The sequence below is a fragment of the Cheilinus undulatus genome, linkage group 13, assembly GCF_018320785.1.
Source record: "Cheilinus undulatus linkage group 13, ASM1832078v1, whole genome shotgun sequence".
NCBI lineage: Eukaryota > Metazoa > Chordata > Actinopteri > Labriformes > Labridae > Cheilinus > Cheilinus undulatus.
This window is the reverse complement of record NC_054877.1, coordinates 10400923-10420211: the sequence shown is the minus strand read 5'-3', so window position 1 is coordinate 10420211 and position 19289 is coordinate 10400923. Positions and strand designations below refer to the sequence as shown.

General features: G+C 37.7%; 1 protein-coding gene across 2 annotated transcripts in view; it reads left to right on the top strand.

The window, feature by feature from the left end:
* Positions 1–19289, top strand: part of tesk2 (testis associated actin remodelling kinase 2) — a 71877-nt gene that overhangs the window by 50876 nt on the left and 1712 nt on the right. For both annotated transcript variants that reach the window (XM_041803861.1, XM_041803860.1), the window contains exons 6-12: positions 703–849; positions 3564–3646; positions 8077–8161; positions 9293–9376; positions 12069–12155; positions 15467–15605; positions 18492–19016. In XM_041803861.1, the coding sequence (XP_041659795.1) occupies positions 703–849; positions 3564–3646; positions 8077–8161; positions 9293–9376; positions 12069–12155; positions 15467–15605; positions 18492–19016 (1150 nt within the window). The remainder of the gene's footprint in view (positions 1–702; positions 850–3563; positions 3647–8076; positions 8162–9292; positions 9377–12068; positions 12156–15466; positions 15606–18491; positions 19017–19289) is intronic.

Here is a 19289-nt window from a genome sequence, read left to right as displayed (position 1 = left end):
CTGATGCCTCACAGACAAACCGCAAAAACCCCCCTCACTGACCCAAAATTAACAGACAATCCCTAAAGAAATGCAGTGATGTACCATCATTTGATCTAGATTTGTCACATCCCAGACAAATGGGAGGACTGAGTGATTTTAGAGTCGTGACAATGGTCACTTTCAGCTGAAAAGACATTGTCTGCTCTTTATTGAACAAATCTGAAATCTGTAAGGTGCAATCATCCGTAGTATATCAGACAACAACACATTGATTTTCTTTTCCTGGGCTCACTTAATAAAGATCAATATTACAGTATTTTTTTTAAGCCAGTGCTTTCTAGCATGCATTTTTAAGCCCTTATTTGTTGCATAACTTTTTTAAAAGATATAATTTATAAATAAAGCTTCAGTGAATAGGGAGCGTTGTCTCCATGTGCAGCAGAGCAGACTCTCGCTCTGTTGTTTGTAATGCTCTTGGCATTTTTTTGCTGTCTTTTCAGGAGAGCATCATATCAAAGCACAAGTTATCTTTTCCATAGTCATATTAGTGCAAAGTCAAAGCACAACCAAAAAGCAAAGGTTTTTTTTTTTTACAGCAGTAATGACTATTTTACTTTAGCTAATAACTCAAAGATCTCTCATTGGACTGGGGCTAGTTTTTGGAGTTTCCCTTGTCTTTTTACACCTTTCATATTCATCTTCTGTTTTTTCTCTCTGCAGTACATCAATGGCGGAAACCTGGAGCAGCTTCTCGACAGTAACAAACACCTGAGTTGGCCCACGAGGGTGAAGCTGGCTTGTGATATTGCCAGCGGTCTGGCCTACTTGCACTCCAAAGGCATATTCCACCGGGACCTCACCTCCAAGGTTAGCTGGGGGGGGGGGGCTAACTGGTTTCTGAGAGGAGAAACCAAGGCTAAGAATAGAAGAGCAGGCAGAAAAAGGGTGTTTGTTGTAGCTTTAAATCTCCTTTCTGTTGACATTTTGTTTTTTTATTTTAAAAATGTTTACTTTTAAGTGTATCATTTTGGTCTGATAGGTCTGTGTTGCTCACTTTGCATGAAGGGAAATTCATCTTTACACTTAGTATATTCTTTTGGCTTCTCTTTGTCTCATAACAGCAGTACTGTGCACATTTATATTTAGATATCAGTTATTTTGGTCGTTTCTGATGCATTATTGCCAATGATTGGATTGAAATGTTTAAAGATTCCAGAGGCTGAACACGCGCCTGCTCTCTGATGTCTAACCTCTCTGTAAAGAACACAGTGTCACAGTCAGATGTGATAATCGGCACCAGGCAGCTTCTAGTTTTCCAACTTGACTGGGGGCCATGTTGGCACAGATCTGGCAGGGGACAGAGCAGGGAACAGTTTGCACTCTGCTGTAAACTCATTCTCATTACGTGTCTAAGCTTGTCGTTATTCATGTGAGGAAGAATAAAAAGGTCATTTTTGGTTGAACCATCATAGGAGATTAAAAGAGAAATGTCGGGGTTAAATAAGGACAAATGTTTGCAGATAACAGTTCCTCAAATTAGTAAAAAGTCAGTTTCTTCATGTCTCATATCCTGTTTGTGTGTAATTTAGTCATATCACACAGTGGACACGTTCTAACTAATACATCCTACTCTTTCTAGACACATCCTTTTTAACTACATGTCTTTATGCCTCTCCATTGTCACAAGTTTTTTGTCTTTAGACCCATAAAGTAAGAGATATTAGGCAATGACACAGAGGGATATTAACAGCGCTGTGCCACATTTTAGCAGTTAGTGGCAGACAATGAATGCCCTCATAATGAGCTCACTATATCATGTCTTTAGGTACTATTTGTATAAACTAAGTGCGTACTATCATCCATGTATTAGATGCCTTACATGTGGCTATGCTGTTGTATATAGCGACCAGCGCTCAACACTAAGGATGTTCTGTCGTCCTGAAGATGACGTTATTTGTGCTTTGGATGATCAGACCTCTGTCCTCTTGGGACTTCTGTACCCCTGCGTACAAGCTTAGTGTGAACTTGAATGTTAATACTGTTGCTTAGACAATTACAACATGAACCTAGCTGTCTGATATTTGAAAAAAACTTGAATTGGGATGTTTTTTTTCTGTCTTTGTTATATATATAGATATGGGGATTTTTTTGGTTTCTTTACCATGTTGCTTCAGCGAAGTCTGGAAGGGAAAATCCTCCACCTCAAAAGATCGCTCTGAGGCAGCAGTGCTGTGGGACTCTGTTGCTTTCTCACAATGGGACATCACTGTCCCTCCTGCTTCATCTGGACAACCCCGTCCTTTTCCCCTCCCTCCTCTCAGTACCAAGCTGCCCATTTTTTGTGCATTTATAAATTTCTTAAGTGGGTGCAATTAGCTCTGAGCTGGGAGTTTACTTGCCTTTAAATGTCTGCAGCCATTTCTAATGATGATATAAATTATGTTTAGGTGTTATGATCCACCCAAAAAGTCTCTAGATTCAAATGCTTTTAGTTTTAGTCACATTTTAGCCATTTTCACTCCTTGAAGTTTTAGTCCAGTTTTAGGTAATGAAAAGTCCCCACACTATTATTTTATTATTGTTTTATTATTTATTTATTTTCTATAAACTAATTTAATCAGCTACATTATAAAATAATATGGTGTGATATGTCATCTCTAAGAACGCAATGCGAATGCATAGAAAATATCTCAAATATATTAAATGTTGTTGCTGAATTAAAGAAAGAAATGGATACAACGTAGGTCAGCTCACACATAATGGTTGCATGACTAAACATGTCACAATATGGTGAGTGAAATTCAGTCAGCCAGTCATGAGTCATTTTCCACCACAGGATTGTAAGTGGCTATCATACTAATCATCAGGCTATTATGATTACATGGCCCTCACATATTTGATTATGTTTTTAAGGCAGTTTTTTGTTTTACTGTGACACTTTGATTTTCTAAGTGTTTCCATAGCAACAGCGCAATTTGAGTGAACATCGCCGCGACACCACTGAGGAGAAAATAACTCCTGTTGATGGATTTGATTAGTTTTGTGATTATTGAAATTGTCTCTGCCCATGATTCAGGAAAAGTGCCAACAAAGTTTGTTTGGAGCCTTAATGGCACCCTTACATACCTGTGTATGAACCAACATATTTTCTTTGAAAGGAACAATAGAATCGATTTAAAGGTGACAGTGTATACTCATGTTAGTGTGCACTAAATCAGCATGATGCAGGATACCAACCTATGATAAAGGAAGGAAGGTTCTGACAAGTAAAATGACACTGTATGTTAACATTGAGAGTGAATATATAAAAGTTCAGCTGAAGTGTGAAGGAGATGAAACAGTGCAATTTCTTTTTCTGTTTGTTTCTGTCAGTGACCTTTGCAACAAACACTGGCAGCAACATCCTTACAGTTCCCATTATCTGATGTACAGTATGTCAAACGAGAGTGAAATACTGAAGGCAGTAGCTGAATCAGGAAGTAGGGGTTTTGCTGATATTGCTCTGCTGCAACTGTTTTTCAGTATCACAACTTCCTCAACACCATCTAACAATGATGCTAACGTTGTTTCTCTGTTCACAGAACTGTCTGATTAAATGTGACGACAACGGCTACACTGCAGTGGTGGGAGACTTTGGCCTGGCAGAAAAGATACCAACAAATCTGTAAGCAGTCCTCTATAAACACCACTCCATTTAAACGTATCCAAACTTTCATTTTATTGATTTGACTTATTTTCATCCATGTGGCTCACTTTATTAATGCATTGATAGGTACTCTTGATATTAAAACTGCAGTTTTTTAGCTGGTCTCACCTCAGGTCTTTTCACCATCAAACTGATGGAAAATTTTTACCAAGATTTCTAAAAATCTTCAACCTTATATTAATTTGATGATAAACATTGCAGTCTGGGTCTTAGATGAAACAAAATATATAACTGAACAAAAATATAAGACAAAAACATATTAAAGAAGCACTTCACTACAGAATCCCTTGGAAAACATGCATGCATATATTTATTTTATTTTATTTTATTTTATTTTATTTTATTTTATTTTATTTTATCAAGGGGCAGTTTGCAATGACATTGATCATTAATATAAAGTAAATGAAAACATGTTTACACCAGATTCAGCGAGTCGCTAATTTCCATCTGTTGTCACACATAAAATTGACAAAAACACATACATAACTAGAAAAGCACTTGGAGAGCACAGACCTCCGCCATTAGTCCTATCTCCCAATAATAAAAGAATCCTTTACAGGAAGGCAATAGGCACGGCATGACCAAAACACAACAGCAACATTAGGTAATACCTAAAATGCTACATTTTACTCTGTTCCCCATTATAATGTGATTTTTTTTGTTGTTTTCAAGAGATCTCAAGAAAAAACACCTGGTTTTAATCCCAAGAAAACAAGAAAAATAAGTAGAAATTTTGAAAAAACAATCAAAATTTGCTCAATATCATGACAAGTGGAGTTAAATGAAATAAATGGATGTAAGTCTTCCATACATAATACAGTTTTTGCCACTTTTTTTTCCAGGCTGACAATCGTGACCCTTTTTTGGGTCCCGATCCACCAGTTGGGAACCACACATCTAATGAATGTGTGAAGTAAAGAGCCTGTGACTAAACTCTCTCCTGCCAGAGCTTTTCAGACACTTTGAGTTCACTCCTCTGGTTGTTAATGGCTTCATTACTTTGTGGTTGCGTCTCAGCTGTCCTCTTAACCCCTACAGGCTCATGGGTTGTAAACAAACCTACATTATGTGCGCTTTTGGCCAATCACCAACAGTAAACAGACAATTAGTGAGTGGCTGATAATGCCCTAACCACAAGAGGAATGGTTACAGAGCTTTAAAGTGCTTTTAATTGAATGGCAATGATGTCTGCTTAATGTGTAACTAGCCAGCTGTTTGTCTATTAGCAGTAAAATTAAATCATTCATTCACTTTGAGGCAGCTGTGCATCTATCAGCATGTTTTGATGTTTCCTCTGCCCCCCAGTGGTTAAAGATGTAGCTGTGATACTGCGGCTTCAGAGTTTTATGAGACAATCCTTTGTGCAGTTTTTGTAGCCCCAGAGCAGAAATTCTTGCTTTGATAGCAACCTGACAGATACAGTATAATGATATTTGTGACTTTGTGATTGGAGTTGATGCATTTGTTAGAGGCCCAGCTGGTGCTTTTACTGAGAGTGTTTGCTCCTGTCTGTAATTCTCGATGCAGCTGTTTGTTTCTCACTCAAGTTTCGCCTTCTCTGAACCAGCTGCAGTGTTACTGGAGAATAAATTTGTCTAATATGGGCAGACTGTTTAATTAGCATCCTCATCCTCACTGGTTTATGGCAGTGTTGATTTTTTAACTGGTTTCTATTCCTATTTCCAGGGATTGTTTTAAGCTTAACATAACATTAAAGGATACCTGTCAGCAGTGAGACACCATAAAGGCCAGAAAAATACTAACTGTAAAAAAGCATCCTACAATTTAAAAGAAATGTTCAAAGAAAAAGATTAACAACCATCTGTGTAAGGCAATGCCAGTGTCACATGCCATCATGACATATGTATGTCTACAGTCATCTGTTCTTAGATAACTTTTGAGAGCTGGTTTATATGAGGGTACAAGATTATCTCAATAGAGATTTTGTATTGAAAGGAATGATCATTTTTATGTTATACTCATGTGAACATGAAAACATAAAAATGAGGGAGGTAGGATTTTTGTAAGCTGTTCTTAAAGAACACGGTTGAACAATTGCATGATGTGTAGAGCATCACATCTCTGCTGCAGAAATTTGTTTAACTGGTAATGCGCTTTTCACATTAAAGAAATACTGCACCTTTTATGATTGCAGAAAATTGCAGTAGAACATTTTGTGGTTAGGGATGAGTATCGAAATCCAGTACCGACATGGTACTGGTACCAACAAATCCAATACCTAGCAGACCGAATTACAACACAGACATTGATACTTCATTTTGATACCCCGTCACCAAATTAACCTAAGAAAATCATAATGGAAATTTGTGATTTATATTTTAAGTTGCAGTGGTTTCCTTTTCTTATTACATCTTCAATTGGCATCTTGTAAAGATATTTCTATGAATCATTTATGAGACACAGACAGCTTTTAGTCTTCTATGGCTTTCACCACACTTTTTTCTTCTCAAAAGTATCGATTCAAGCGTTTTTAGGCACTGACATTGTATGAAAAGTATCGATTTAGCACAGAAATCAGATAAAAATCCAAACAATACCCATCCCTACTGCGATTTAATCTAAAATTCAATAAATTTCCCAGCTGTAAGCGATGTGTTGACATCTGGGTATTTTTTAATTACTGAAGCCACAGATATACATGGTTACAGAACATACACAAATGTGTGCAAGCAGCACTTAAGGCTGCCTGATTATGACAAATATAGTCACAGTTATTTTGATTGATACTGAGATTCTGGTTTGGGCTGGTAAACTAACTGAATTTTTTAATATATCGCTATATGTCCTACTGCTATTTTCAAATTGCAAAATTAGATTATATATTAGATTATTTTCTTGAACTGTTCAGCCCCTACTCTGGTTATTAAATGTTATTCGTCATCTGAATCTCATACTTTTATCAAAAATTTACCCAGCTTATACCTAAACTTTCTAAATACCCTGAAAAACAAGCAATGCATGAAAATAAAAAAGTGAAAACATGAACAAAGAAGACAATATTGTTAAATAATCAAAATAAATGAATAAAAAAATATGATCTATGTTTATGGGGAAGTGATGATGTAATTATTGGGCTTAAATAACAAGTGCAACACGATAATTGTTTAATATTCATTATTTTTGTTTTTATGATTGGAGGAAGCAAAAATCTAAACTTAAATGAAAGTACTTTCTCATCACTTCTTGTATGAGTTGCAGTTTAACTCCCAATATTTTAACATGAGTCGAGGCGAGGTGTAACGTGTAGAAATAAACAGTATATGTGCACTACATGTGTGATACCATTATTCTGCAACAAATGTGTAATTTGCCTTTTCATTACATAGTAATTCACTATTTTATGGATTAGATTTGTCTGTATTCACCTACATTACTTAAATTGGCTTGGTGTGAAGACACTGAGAGGCATTTTGAAGGGCTTAAACCTCATTAGGGGTTCCTGATGTCCTTCCAGGTAATATTTTAGACTGTCAAACCCAATTTTGATGCAACTTTATGCACTCTGGACACCTTATTTTCATTCTTATCTTAATTACTGAAATAATTTTCTTTATACATCACAGTTGGTTTATGCCTTTGGGTCCCCTGATGCATAAGTTTCTCAGTTGTTGCCACCTTTGCCCAAATTCAAAACTTTCTGTGCTACACGTGGACATTTAATGGCTGCAATACCAAAGAGTTTCTGAACATAAATCAACATTTAAAAATGTAGAGTTTACCAGAAGGTGAGATATCTGCATTGGCAAAGCTGGTCTGATTTCCCCCTGCATCCAAAAAGTCTAAGCAAAAATAACAAACAAACTAGGTTGATTTAAGAACAGATAGTTTATGCAAAAAGAGTACTTACTGATTGAAATGAGCTTAACTCTTAACTATGTGTAAGCTGGAGTATAAATCACAGAACAAAAGAGAAATCTGAATGAAAAATCAGGACGAGTGAGTCCATTTTACACATGTGATTTCAGGTATCTGACCCTAAAATCATGATAGAGGTAAACTGGAGAAAAAATCCCAAGGCTTTGCCACTAAGTTCAAACACTTTCACACAAATATGGCGGCAATAAAAACCCCAGCCTTGTTTTTTATCTCCTACAAGTCTCTGTTTACACTCAACATGACCGGGGTCAGGACAGGATTTTCTCACTGCTGGTTCACTGGGTCAGACCAAGTCTTTACAACCTTCAAATATTGACACAGAATTAAACATTAAGAAGGTTTTTACTCCATTCAAACAAGCTTCAGTTGAAAGTCTGTTAAGTGTCGGGGATGATCTGGCTCAGATGACTTCATTTTGACAGAGCAAATTGATCAAACCTGTTTTACATCGTTCTCATTAAACACCGTCTTTCTGTGTTTGTTTTGTGTAGAGCGGAGCGAGAGAAGCTCTCTGTGGTTGGCTCTCCGTTCTGGATGGCTCCAGAGGTGCTGAGAGACGAATCCTACAACGAGAAGGTAAAGTCACCAGCTTTGACTTCTCACCTCTGTGACTGCAAAAGTTATTAGCAAGTAGGATTAGATATACTATCTTGGACTCTGTCCCACAGTTACAAAAGTAATAAAATACAGTCAAGTACAGGCACCTCTTAAGCAGAGGCTATGGTGCATGTCTCCCCTATTCTCCCCGTCCTGTCTCTCTGCGGCTGTCACATGAAATAAAGGAAAAAGCCCCAAAAATAATCTAAAAAAAAGAATACATAAATAGTTATTGAACAAAAAACATAGTGGGACATCCTGCAAGAGCAGTAATTCCATCTAACAATTTTGTACATGTACATAAACACCTGAAATATTTCACAACCCTTTGTCACATCTTACATAACCAGGACTGAAAACAGCATGGGCTGAAATTAATGTTTGTATCGGCTCAGTCTTACCTGAAGGGACCCAAAATCTTCCCTCTGAGGGTAAATGCTAGAATGTGGGTCAGAGTGGACATAAATTTTCTGTACCTGCCTGACAGCACACTGTTCATTAACACCCATGAGCTACCTATGATTTCAGCTAAATAGATTAGGGACCGTTTCAGTCTGCATTGAAAGCACATCTGCTGTTGTAGTCTCACACATTAACTCTCATCATGAGTCCTCCATGTAGAGGTAGTAATACCTTCTAAATACCTGGGGTGTTGGATCACAATAGTTATAGAAAAAATGTATCAATGTAGAACTTGATAAAAAACAAGTTGGGATGGAGTTTTCCCATATGCACGCGTGGGGGGGTCAGGAGGAGGCAAGACATGACGTCAGAGTCAATGAAGAAGAGTATACTGACAAGCTGGCAGGTGTAAAAGAGGATGAAGCAGCAGTATTACGTGCATAAAGGGCGCACCAAGTGATATAAACCTTAACATCCCCTTTTAATTCTGTTGTTAATTTCCTTAATATTACTGGCAGCATTCACACATTGGGATTGCCCATTGTTACCTGGAAATATTATTAAGAGGCTGCCAGGGGTAAGTAGGTTAAATCAGGGTGAAAATGTGTCCATTTGCCCTCCCAAAATGTTATAATTTTATCAGTATTTAACAAATGAAGTATCTAATCGTGTGTTTACATGTGTTTATGGTTGTCTCTGTGTTTCCAGGCTGATGTGTTCTCCTATGGTATAATCCTGTGTGAGATCATAGCAAGGATTCAGGCTGACCCCGACTTCCTCCCACGCACAGAGGTGACTGCTCATCTACTTCTTATAATCATTCATCTGCCTGTTTGCTTAGCATGCAGGCTAATCTGCTATTGTTGTGTGGATAACAAAACCCTTGAGTAACTAACACAGGACTCAAAGAGAGAGATAAAGTCTGATTTTTACATTCCCAGAGGATTGGATTTTTAAACCTACCTTCTGATAAAGAAGTATTTCATAAATACTCCAACAACTGAGGTGAGAGAAAGACACGAGAGACTTAGGTTGAGCTGTTTACTTAGTCTCGGTTGAGGAGAAACAGTGACACCAACACAGTGAGAGGTTGAAGCCAGATTTCCAACGAAGCCCAAAGTAGTTCACACTCTTATGCCTTTGGTCAACCTTAATCTTAATCATAACTCAAAATATGATCCACAGACTCTGACACACTGGAGCCAGACTGTCTCTGTCTAAGGTTCACAAACACACAAGCTGTGAGAAAATAAACCTTGACTATAGGAACAAACAGCGTTTTATCTAATTCAAGAATGTGAGTTTAGACTATCAACCCAGGAGAAGAGGAGAGACGCCTAGTGTCTCCACTCCTGACCGTACATCCTGACCTGGGCCTTGAATTAGCTTAACAGAACATCTATGAATCATTAGAAATATAAGGAATATTGGGAAATTTCCCTGTCAGATCCCTCCTTTTTGATTGGGAGATCAACACTACCTTATAAACCTAAATCTGAATCTTAGCTTAAATACAGTCAAGTAAAACCATAAAGGCTTCAAAATCTGTAATCAGACCATAAAAGAAATAAAAGAAATACATTGCAAAGAATATCTCCACGACCAAGACATGATGTCAAGCCACTTCATTTCTTTGTTTCTTTCTCTTTCTTGTTTTTAATCAGACAGCCAGCCTCAACTGCTTGTAAAGATGGGAGAAAAAACCACAGGGGCCAAAATTTTCACACTTCCCTCCATAATTGCCACCGATCATAGACCAAAATAGCCAGTTCGGAGCGAAAACCATAGTGGCCTGAATAAGAGCTCAAACTGTCTGCACTATCTTTTCGGTCTGTCAGCCGGGCCTAGCACTGACACTGACAGACTTGTGGCTTTGAACAGCAAACAGTCATCATTCACAATAACAATTCACAAAATCACATCACAAAGATGAGTAGAAATAAAAAAAATCATCAATAAACAAACCCCAAATAATGTTTGAATAATAAATGAAACCCTTATATATGAAATTCAAACTCATATCACTTGAATATGTTTGAAAATACATGAAACACAATTTAAAACAGAACAGAACAGAAATAACCATTGGCTGATATATTTTAGCTATTAGTGGAAATTTTTGTGTTATGGTGGAATTATGCCCCAAACACAATGGGGACTGAGTAAAAGCTACATGCATGAAAGTCAGCACACATATGTATTATTACTAGATGAAAAAAGTCTCTTGGGGCTGTCCTTTTAAATACACAGTAAGTGCACTACAAACCGCTAAAGGTGAGGCCAAATGACTTTAACCTCTCGTAACTTTAGTAAACAATATTCTGTGATCCTCTGTTTTTGCCACCTAGTGCAAGAAAGCTGAAGCATCTCTAACATATAATGTCCTGTATTTTTCTCATTTTACATGATAATTAACAGTCCTAGGAGAATTGACATGCCTTCTGTGCTCTGCTGCAGCACACAGCACAGGTTATTTATACCCAATTATTCCCACACTCCTGCTGTTGTGACTCATCCTGGCATGCGCCAGGTGAGAGGGCCCATCAGTGCTGCTTGTAGCCCTAGTATTATGATTTTTTGCTTTTTGTCTAAATGCCATCACTCAGAGCAGACAGTCTTTCTCGCTAAATTTTAAGCACAATTCTTAAAATCCTGAACATAAGGCAGTGATTCACAAAGTGTGGCTTATGGCCTCTATGCAGGTCTAAAGCTACAACATTGGGGGCTCAGCAAGGCCAGATAAAATTTAGGTGCGCTGTTTTTTTTTTTACAACTAGTAAAGCACGGCAAATTTTGTTAGAGGACATCCAGATAAATATAGGGCCATCAATGAATGGAATAATATAATGAGTCATTTGTGTTGACATGTATGGTGATGGGTGGGGAGACTTGATCATATTTTCATCTGCCAAAAGACCCAGTAGAAGAAGTTTGGGAACCACAGCAACTTAAAGCTACTACATCTTTTTGTTTATAAAATAAACATGATTTAATCTTAAAAAGGGCTCATTTGTGGACTCTTGTTCGGTTTATTTCCATAGTTGGAGATATGAGTTATTGTTTAGTATGCAAATAAGGTACTCAAAAGATTATATACACTGTTTTCCATGAAATAAAGTAAATCCAGATTGTCTCAAACACAGCTATGCAGCTTTTTACCTCCAAACTATAACCATAGTTTGTATATTTTTAACTTTTTTGTACAGAAACTATTTTCCATCACACAGCCTGGATTATGTAAACTTTTCAGTGCCCTAAAGGAGATGAAATACAAACTTTGGTGTCAGTGGGTTCATGTCAGAGGGTTGATCTGTCATGAAGTTTGTTTTGGCAGCTAAATTACAGTATATCCAACGTCTGATGAAGCTCTATCTGTCTCTGTCTTCATCCCACTTGTAGAAGCAAATAGGAATTTCCTGTTTAACTTAAATGCATCAGATCTCTTTATGTCTCTGTGATCTTTTCCTCCCTCCCTGCGGTTCAGAACTTCGGCCTGGACTATCACACGTTCCAGCACATGGTCGGAGACTGCCCACCTGACTTCCTCCAGCTGGCTTTTAACTGCTGCAATGTGAGTCGAACAAAGTCATACATGTCTATGTTAGTCTCTGATGTTTGATAATGAAATTAGAAATGTACTGACTGTGGTAAAATCAGGGCTTTTCAGGGCTGAAGTATAAAATTGCCAGACAGTGAAAGTACAGTGGTGGGGTGGTTCTTGACCATGACCCTGCACCTCCAAAATCCTGAAGTCAGAGTGGAAATTTATAAAAAAAATATGTAGAAAATCCCTCAAAGTATTTGTGAGGTATCGCATTTAAAAGGGTGGACCGACAACCTAAAACTTAACACTTTAGGCCCTGGGTATCACTGACACGGTGGGTAGCATTACAGTCCTACCTGTGAGGTTTAGGTGCCTCTTTAATGGTAAAATTAAATAAAAACAACTTTCTTGTGTGTTATAAAGGGCTTCTCATTGTTATTTTTCAGATTTTCCCTAATTTTTATTTCTAATTTCTTAAGTAATTGTTAATTGCTTGTTCAGAAATAGAGGGGAAATCTGATTATCTGAATAATCTGATTTAGCTCTTTAGGAGGGGGTCTTGTGTTTAATAAAAGCTGGATCAGTTACTTAACCCTTAAAGGTCCACTGGCTGTTTTGCGAATTTGTTGATACTTTTTTTTTTTTTGACAATATAAACCACTCAGAAAATATTTAGCATGCTTATGCTTGATATAACTGTTTTCTGCATTACCTCAACTTTATGAAAAGAAAACTATATTTTTTAAGTTTTATTTACTGTATACGATATAGGACCTCCAAAAAACACAAACCCCTACATTTTTTTTTGGTTATTTAAAACAATATTTTCATATTTTAAAAAGAAATTAAAAATACTAAAACTATGAAAAAAATACCAGTGCCATTCATGTACTGTATTGTCCACTCCCCCTATGTGTAACATTAATTTTTTTATCAAATTGAAATGAGCATATTTTAAAGTTTTATTTGGCCTAATGACATCAAACAAAAACAGAAAGCTTTAAAATCACACTTTCCACACAAAGCGATTGCAATGCAAAATGTGGCTTTGTTTTCATGCTTTCAGGGTACAAAAATAGAGAACGATGAAATCACATCGGCATGATCATGGACCCCTTAGGGTTAATCAACTTTTCAAAATAAAGCATTTCTTTGTTAAATAAGTAAAACAAATCAAACCAAATCAAAGATGCCCTTCTTGAAATTTTGTGCTCTACTTTGCTCACACTTGGTCACAATTTCTGCGTTAAATGAATTGTTTTTTTTTTCTTGAACATACGCTGTTAAAGACTAATGGTATTAAGGATTTCGGAGCACCCTGATGGTTGATCCTATATTGGATCCCTTCATCCCTTCTCATCCTTGTCTGCCGTCTCACTGTGTTAATCCCTTTTTCTTTTATTTCCATCCAGTTTCTAGTGCAAATCAACTCAATACTAAAATTTCTATATAGTCTAGTTTATTTTTTCCTTCCATAAGTAGATTTCTCACCTAGTTTTGCACACATCTACTCAGGGGCTGAATGATACTGACAAATAACTGACATTGCACTATTTTTTCTTTCTGTGTTGTTTAATGAGTTTACTTTTGTATAAAAAGAAAACTACACCCAATAAATGCAATGTCTTTTTATATATTAATTTTTCAATCAAACATATATTTGGTCTTAAGTCTGCTTATCCCGTTTGGGGTCGCAGGGGCTGGAGCCTATGGCAGCTGGTGTACACCCTGGAAGGGTCACTAGTCAATCTCAGACATACAGAGGAAAATAACCAGGCACTCTCACACCTACAGACAATTCAGAGTCACCAGTTAACCTAACGAGCATGTCTTTGGTGGTGGGAAGAAGCCAGAGTACCCAGAGAGAACCCATGAATGCACAGGGAGAACATGCAAACTCTGCACTGAAAGGCCCTGGAGGGGAACCAGGAACATTCTTGCTTTGAGGCAACAGTGCTAACCCCTGCGCCACCATGCAGCCCCAATCTGACCCCCCTCCTACTTCAAATACATGCCGCCCTCTGACACACGGATAAGGAGGAATGTAGAGAGAGAAGAGGTGCACCTTTTCTCTCTCCATGGAGTTGCATGTTTCTTCATAACTTTAAATGAACTTGTTGCTTGTAATCATGTTGCTTAAATGTCATCAACTATTTCTAGCTACAGTCAAAGTTAGGTTTAGTCTACATGATCAGCCCGGTGGGTGTAACTTCTACTTAAATAAAAGTTTAGCTGCTGTGACTCAAACACACTGCAGCCATAATGTAAACAATTGGCAGCACATCTGTGCTATGAACGGACTGTATATATATGGCTACAACATTTAGAAACTCTGGGATGAGGCGCTGCTGATATCAGGAAAACATTCAGCTTGGATTGGCCTCAGATGACTGTCTGCCTTGAGCATCATACCTGTGAATCTGTGATGGCAGCAGCGTACCTGAATGTTTTTACATGCAGAAACAGACAATCTGCATGCTCAGTGCTTGGTTCTCTTACTGCTGATGTAACCTGACATGCCGGATGGATTTGTTTCACACATCCATCTAGAAAACCTTCAATACTAAGCGTTTGAGAAAGGCTTTGAAAAAACTCAGAGTCTGATTGAATGAATATTCTGTCACATCTTTACAGGTCACTCAGAGCAACTAAACATATCTCGGTAGCCGCGACCGAGGTGTGCGTGCGCAGCTACCGAGATAAAAAGGAAAACCTTGCGACTGTAGACATGTCAGTACATGACTTTTGTTGTTTTTTTTTAAAGAAAACAACTCAGTGCTGTTCTTTGTTTTTCTTTTAACAAAGAAATGTCGTCAAGTTCTGATTAAACTGGCGCTTAATCTCTTCCACCATAATTGCACCAGCCTCTTGTTGCTGCTTGCTTACGTCATGACTCCACCATGCCTGAAAGTACTGTCCTTCGTCGCTGATTGGTCCTGTCACTTTCTAAACGGGCCCAAACGGACAGGAGCTTTGCAAGATGGATTCGCCTGTGAGAAACAAGGAAACAGCGTATCCATCTGCTTTGCAAGGTTACTGCTGATCATGATCCAAACAAATACAGACTAAACGTTCACAAAAGGTCCTCAGTGCACCTCAAGGCAATAAAGCAGTAAAATTAGATGTAAATGCCTCTGAGGCATCATCCCTTGTCTTATTTGTTTAAATAAGTGTTTTATGTGTCATAATTTACATGCTAATATTTACTTTTGATTAAATGCAGCAGATTTTAAAGTGAAAGTAATCCTGCTGGTTCATGTTTTAGTTTAGCTGATGATGATTTGATGACAGACACAAATCTAATCGTTTCTTTATGTCTCCATTTTTCTCTTTCAAAGATGGACCCTAAACTCCGTCCATCCTGCGTGGACATCGTCAGGCATCTTGAGGAGATTCTCGCTCGTCTTAAAGTTGAAGAACTGGTGAACGAATGCGTCCCTCTCAGCGTGGACAACGACAAGAAGAGCATAGCTAAAGGTCACGCCAGTGTAATCTCATACTTTAGTTGTACAGACTTGTGATCAGAAGTTTGGGAAATGTTTTATATAAAACGGTATGATAGGAAAATATGTTGAAAGTGAGGCAGAAAGTCCTTTTATATCCACTTTACCACAGCATACAGGCTCTTTATGCTCTTATCTACTTCAATAACACTGCTTTGCTGGAAGCCGGAGCTCTTTATGCCTTTATTTAGATCCTCGTTAGCTTTGTGGAGCTGGTCAGATAGTTCCCTCCTCTCCTGTCACCAGCTCCTCTTAACAAGCACACTGTGGATTCTATGTTTGGCCAGTCGATTATATTTACATCCTCCTCACACAAATACATCCAGGTGTGCTGAGGCCATAGTTTCTGTTCAGTTCCTTTTTTAGTTGATTACTTTGTCAGGAGCATTACATAACTACTTGCATTTTAATATCAGACCTGTAGTTGCTCTTTTTGCACATCTAGAAGCTTAATGATAGGGTATTTTTGGAGAAGTCAAGTTAAATATGACTCAGCAGTTATCTGAGTATCAGTGCCTTACTTCAAAGAATTCTTTGTTGTGCTTCATCATGACTAAAGAGGAAATCTAGAGTCTTGTTTTGAGATACTTGGCACAGGTCTTACTTCTAATTTGGTCGAGCAGCCAGTGGCCTGCTGTGTGACCAGCATGGATTCAGGAGGCGGTAATGTTTTTGTTTAGAGAGGGGAAACAGCTCCTTCCTCTCCATCCATCGTGAATACAAAAGATACAGGAGTGATCTAAAATCATTAAAAGTGAAGTTTCTTATAGCTAAGTGTTCTGATGTCAATCTAAATTAATCTAACAAGAAAGTGTAAAAAACAGCCAGACTTGATGACACTGGATATGTCTCCTTTGTATCTTTTATTGTGTGGAAAACATGGCCATGATGTGACACTTCTTAGTCCTCGTCTGCTGTCAGCCCCCTCAAAACTTCATAAACATAGATACTGCCCCCTCCCTCCCCTTGTCTGTGCCCCCTCTCCTCCAGCTGACTCTCTCTTAACTCGATAGCATCACCATTTCCTGTAAACCAGGATGAACCTCGTTGAAGAAAAATTTCAGTTGCATAACCTCTTTTAATCCACATATTTTAATAGAGTTGCCTTTTTGGTCCCTTTTGAGAATAAAAGCATTTCAGTCAAAGATTTTCTGGCTTACATGAGTTTAATGAGACCTTATGAGTGCAAAAGTAGTTTGAGATTTGAGAGGAAGATATTATAGGACGGTCTATTAGTGAGCTCATTTGTATCATCTTTTACTGCTGGGCTAATTAAAGTCGGCAAGAATATTCATCTACACTCAGGCTGAGTCCAAGTCTGCAGTGTACAACATAAGCACTTGTAAGCACATGTAGCAAACTCTGTAGCATGTGAGTCAGTTATGGCATGAAATAATTTAAAAAGTCAGTCATGGGATACATTATAATGGCAACACAATTTTTCTTAACATTTTTAAGAATGCCTCATATTTCTAAAGAATCCCCTAAAAAATACCTCAAAAATTCTTTAAAATTCTATCGGTAAACCCTCTGATAAAGCCAAAACATTCCAATAAAAATATTTCCAAAAAATTTTCAAGTAAATGCCCCAAAATTTCAACGCAAATTCCCACGAGAATTTTTCATTAAACTCGATAAAAAAGATGGAACATTTCCCTAAATATCCAACCAAATACCCTGAATTTTCCACTAAAAATTCCATGCAGTTACCATTCATGGCAATTCACATACAATTTCTCAAATATAAATGGAAATATTTAAACATTTCGAAGCAAACCCCCCCCCAAAAGTTCCAAATTAAATTCCCAAAAGTTAGGAATAAATTTCCCACAATTCGAACAAAATGCCTGAAATTTTTTTTCATGCAAATACTTCATAGAATCATAGTCATAGAATTTCCCATGAAAATGCCAAAAACATGTCAAAGCTTATTTCCCACAAAATCGCACAAAAAATAATCTCTCAAAAATACGCAAACATCTCCCCAAAAATTCCAAACACATTTCCAACATTTCCATCAAAATTCCAGAAAAAATTTCACGTAAATATTCCAAAACAAATTTTCCAAATTCCCATGAAAATGCCAAAACATTTCCCACAAAATCTCACAAAAATATTCAAACATATCCATAAAAATTACATGAAAATACTTCAAAATTTTAAAAAACATGGAGACAACATGTGTCATGGAATAATTTTTAAAAAAGTCGATGTCCGGTAGGACACAAACACGTTCACACAAGTCACACAATTTCCCCAAAATATCAAAGAAATTGCATAAAATTTCTGAAGTATCCTATAAAAATTACCCCAAAAATTTCCTTGAAAATGCTTCCCAAATGTCTACAAATACTTACCCAAATTTCCATCAAAATAACTACAAATTTCAAAGCACATTCCCCCCTAAGAATTTCAATCAAATTCCCCAAAAACAAATCCCAAAAATTTCCATGAAAATACTTGAAAATATCCAAACAAATCCCCCAAAATGTCAAACCAAAAAGCAGGTAACATACATCAAATATAGCCAAACATTTCAACCAAATTGCTAAAACTTCAGTCGACATTCTGGACAATTAAATTACTAGCAGAAATTATTAATAACTTGTAGAAATGCTCATATGTACATGTAGGGTTTTAGGAGGTTAAAAAAAACTCCTTGAGGGCCATTACATATTTGAGGGACATAAGAATGAGCCTGTGCTGCCCCCTAGTGGGTGTATTAAATAGTCTTTTAGCCACCAGAGTAGTAAAATTAAGGAATGAGGAAATATATAAATGTAGGCTTCCACTTAATTTAGCTGTTATTCTAGAAATTTCATGCAGCTGTTTCACAAAATCCTTGTGTCTCTTTTTAAAGGTGAGAAGATCCAGGGCTTCAAGCGGCTGAACCCTCTCGGTTTCCAGGATGATAAAATCCCCCCAAAATCCCCTCGCCCCAGAAGAAACATCTGGCTCAGCCGCAGCCAATCAGACATCTTCTCCTGCAAACCAGGAAGAAAAGTTAATGTCCAGGACCCTTATTATAACCCTCAACGAGCCTCCAAAGTTCGAAAAATCAACCCGTTCACTGCCAGAGAGGACCTGTGTGGGGGAAAGATCAAGTTCTTCGATGTTCCCAGCAAGTCTGTGTTCTCGTTAGTGTTCGACCTCCACTCTCCTCCGGGGAGCGTGTTCAGTAACCAGCCGTCTTCTCACGGACCAGGCGGACCCCAGCAGGAGGCGTCGTATTACTGGCAGCAGCTGCCAGGGAGACAGTGTCACTCATTACCGGTGTCGCCTCAGCTGCCTCGCTCTGAGGCGTTTAACCTGGCTGCTGCTCTGAGCTCCATTAACAACGGCTCTATTACCTGCAACTCAGGCCAGCTCTCCACCACGCTGCCAGGTGAGCTGCAGAGGAGAAGGCTTCCTGTTGTTATTACCATGGGATGGGTTTATGCATGGAGTGTTTTTAGAATATGCTCTTTAAATTAAACTTCTCAACAGTGGCCTTTTATTTTTTAAAACACTGCAATGACCCTGGTCACCTAAATATTACGTACACATTTCATGGCAATTCACACAAATGGAAAAGCTGTAGCAGGAACTAAGGAAAAGGTTAAGATTTCTTTAGCACTTACAGACACACTTTACGACAGTCTACATGTAGCGTGGCAAA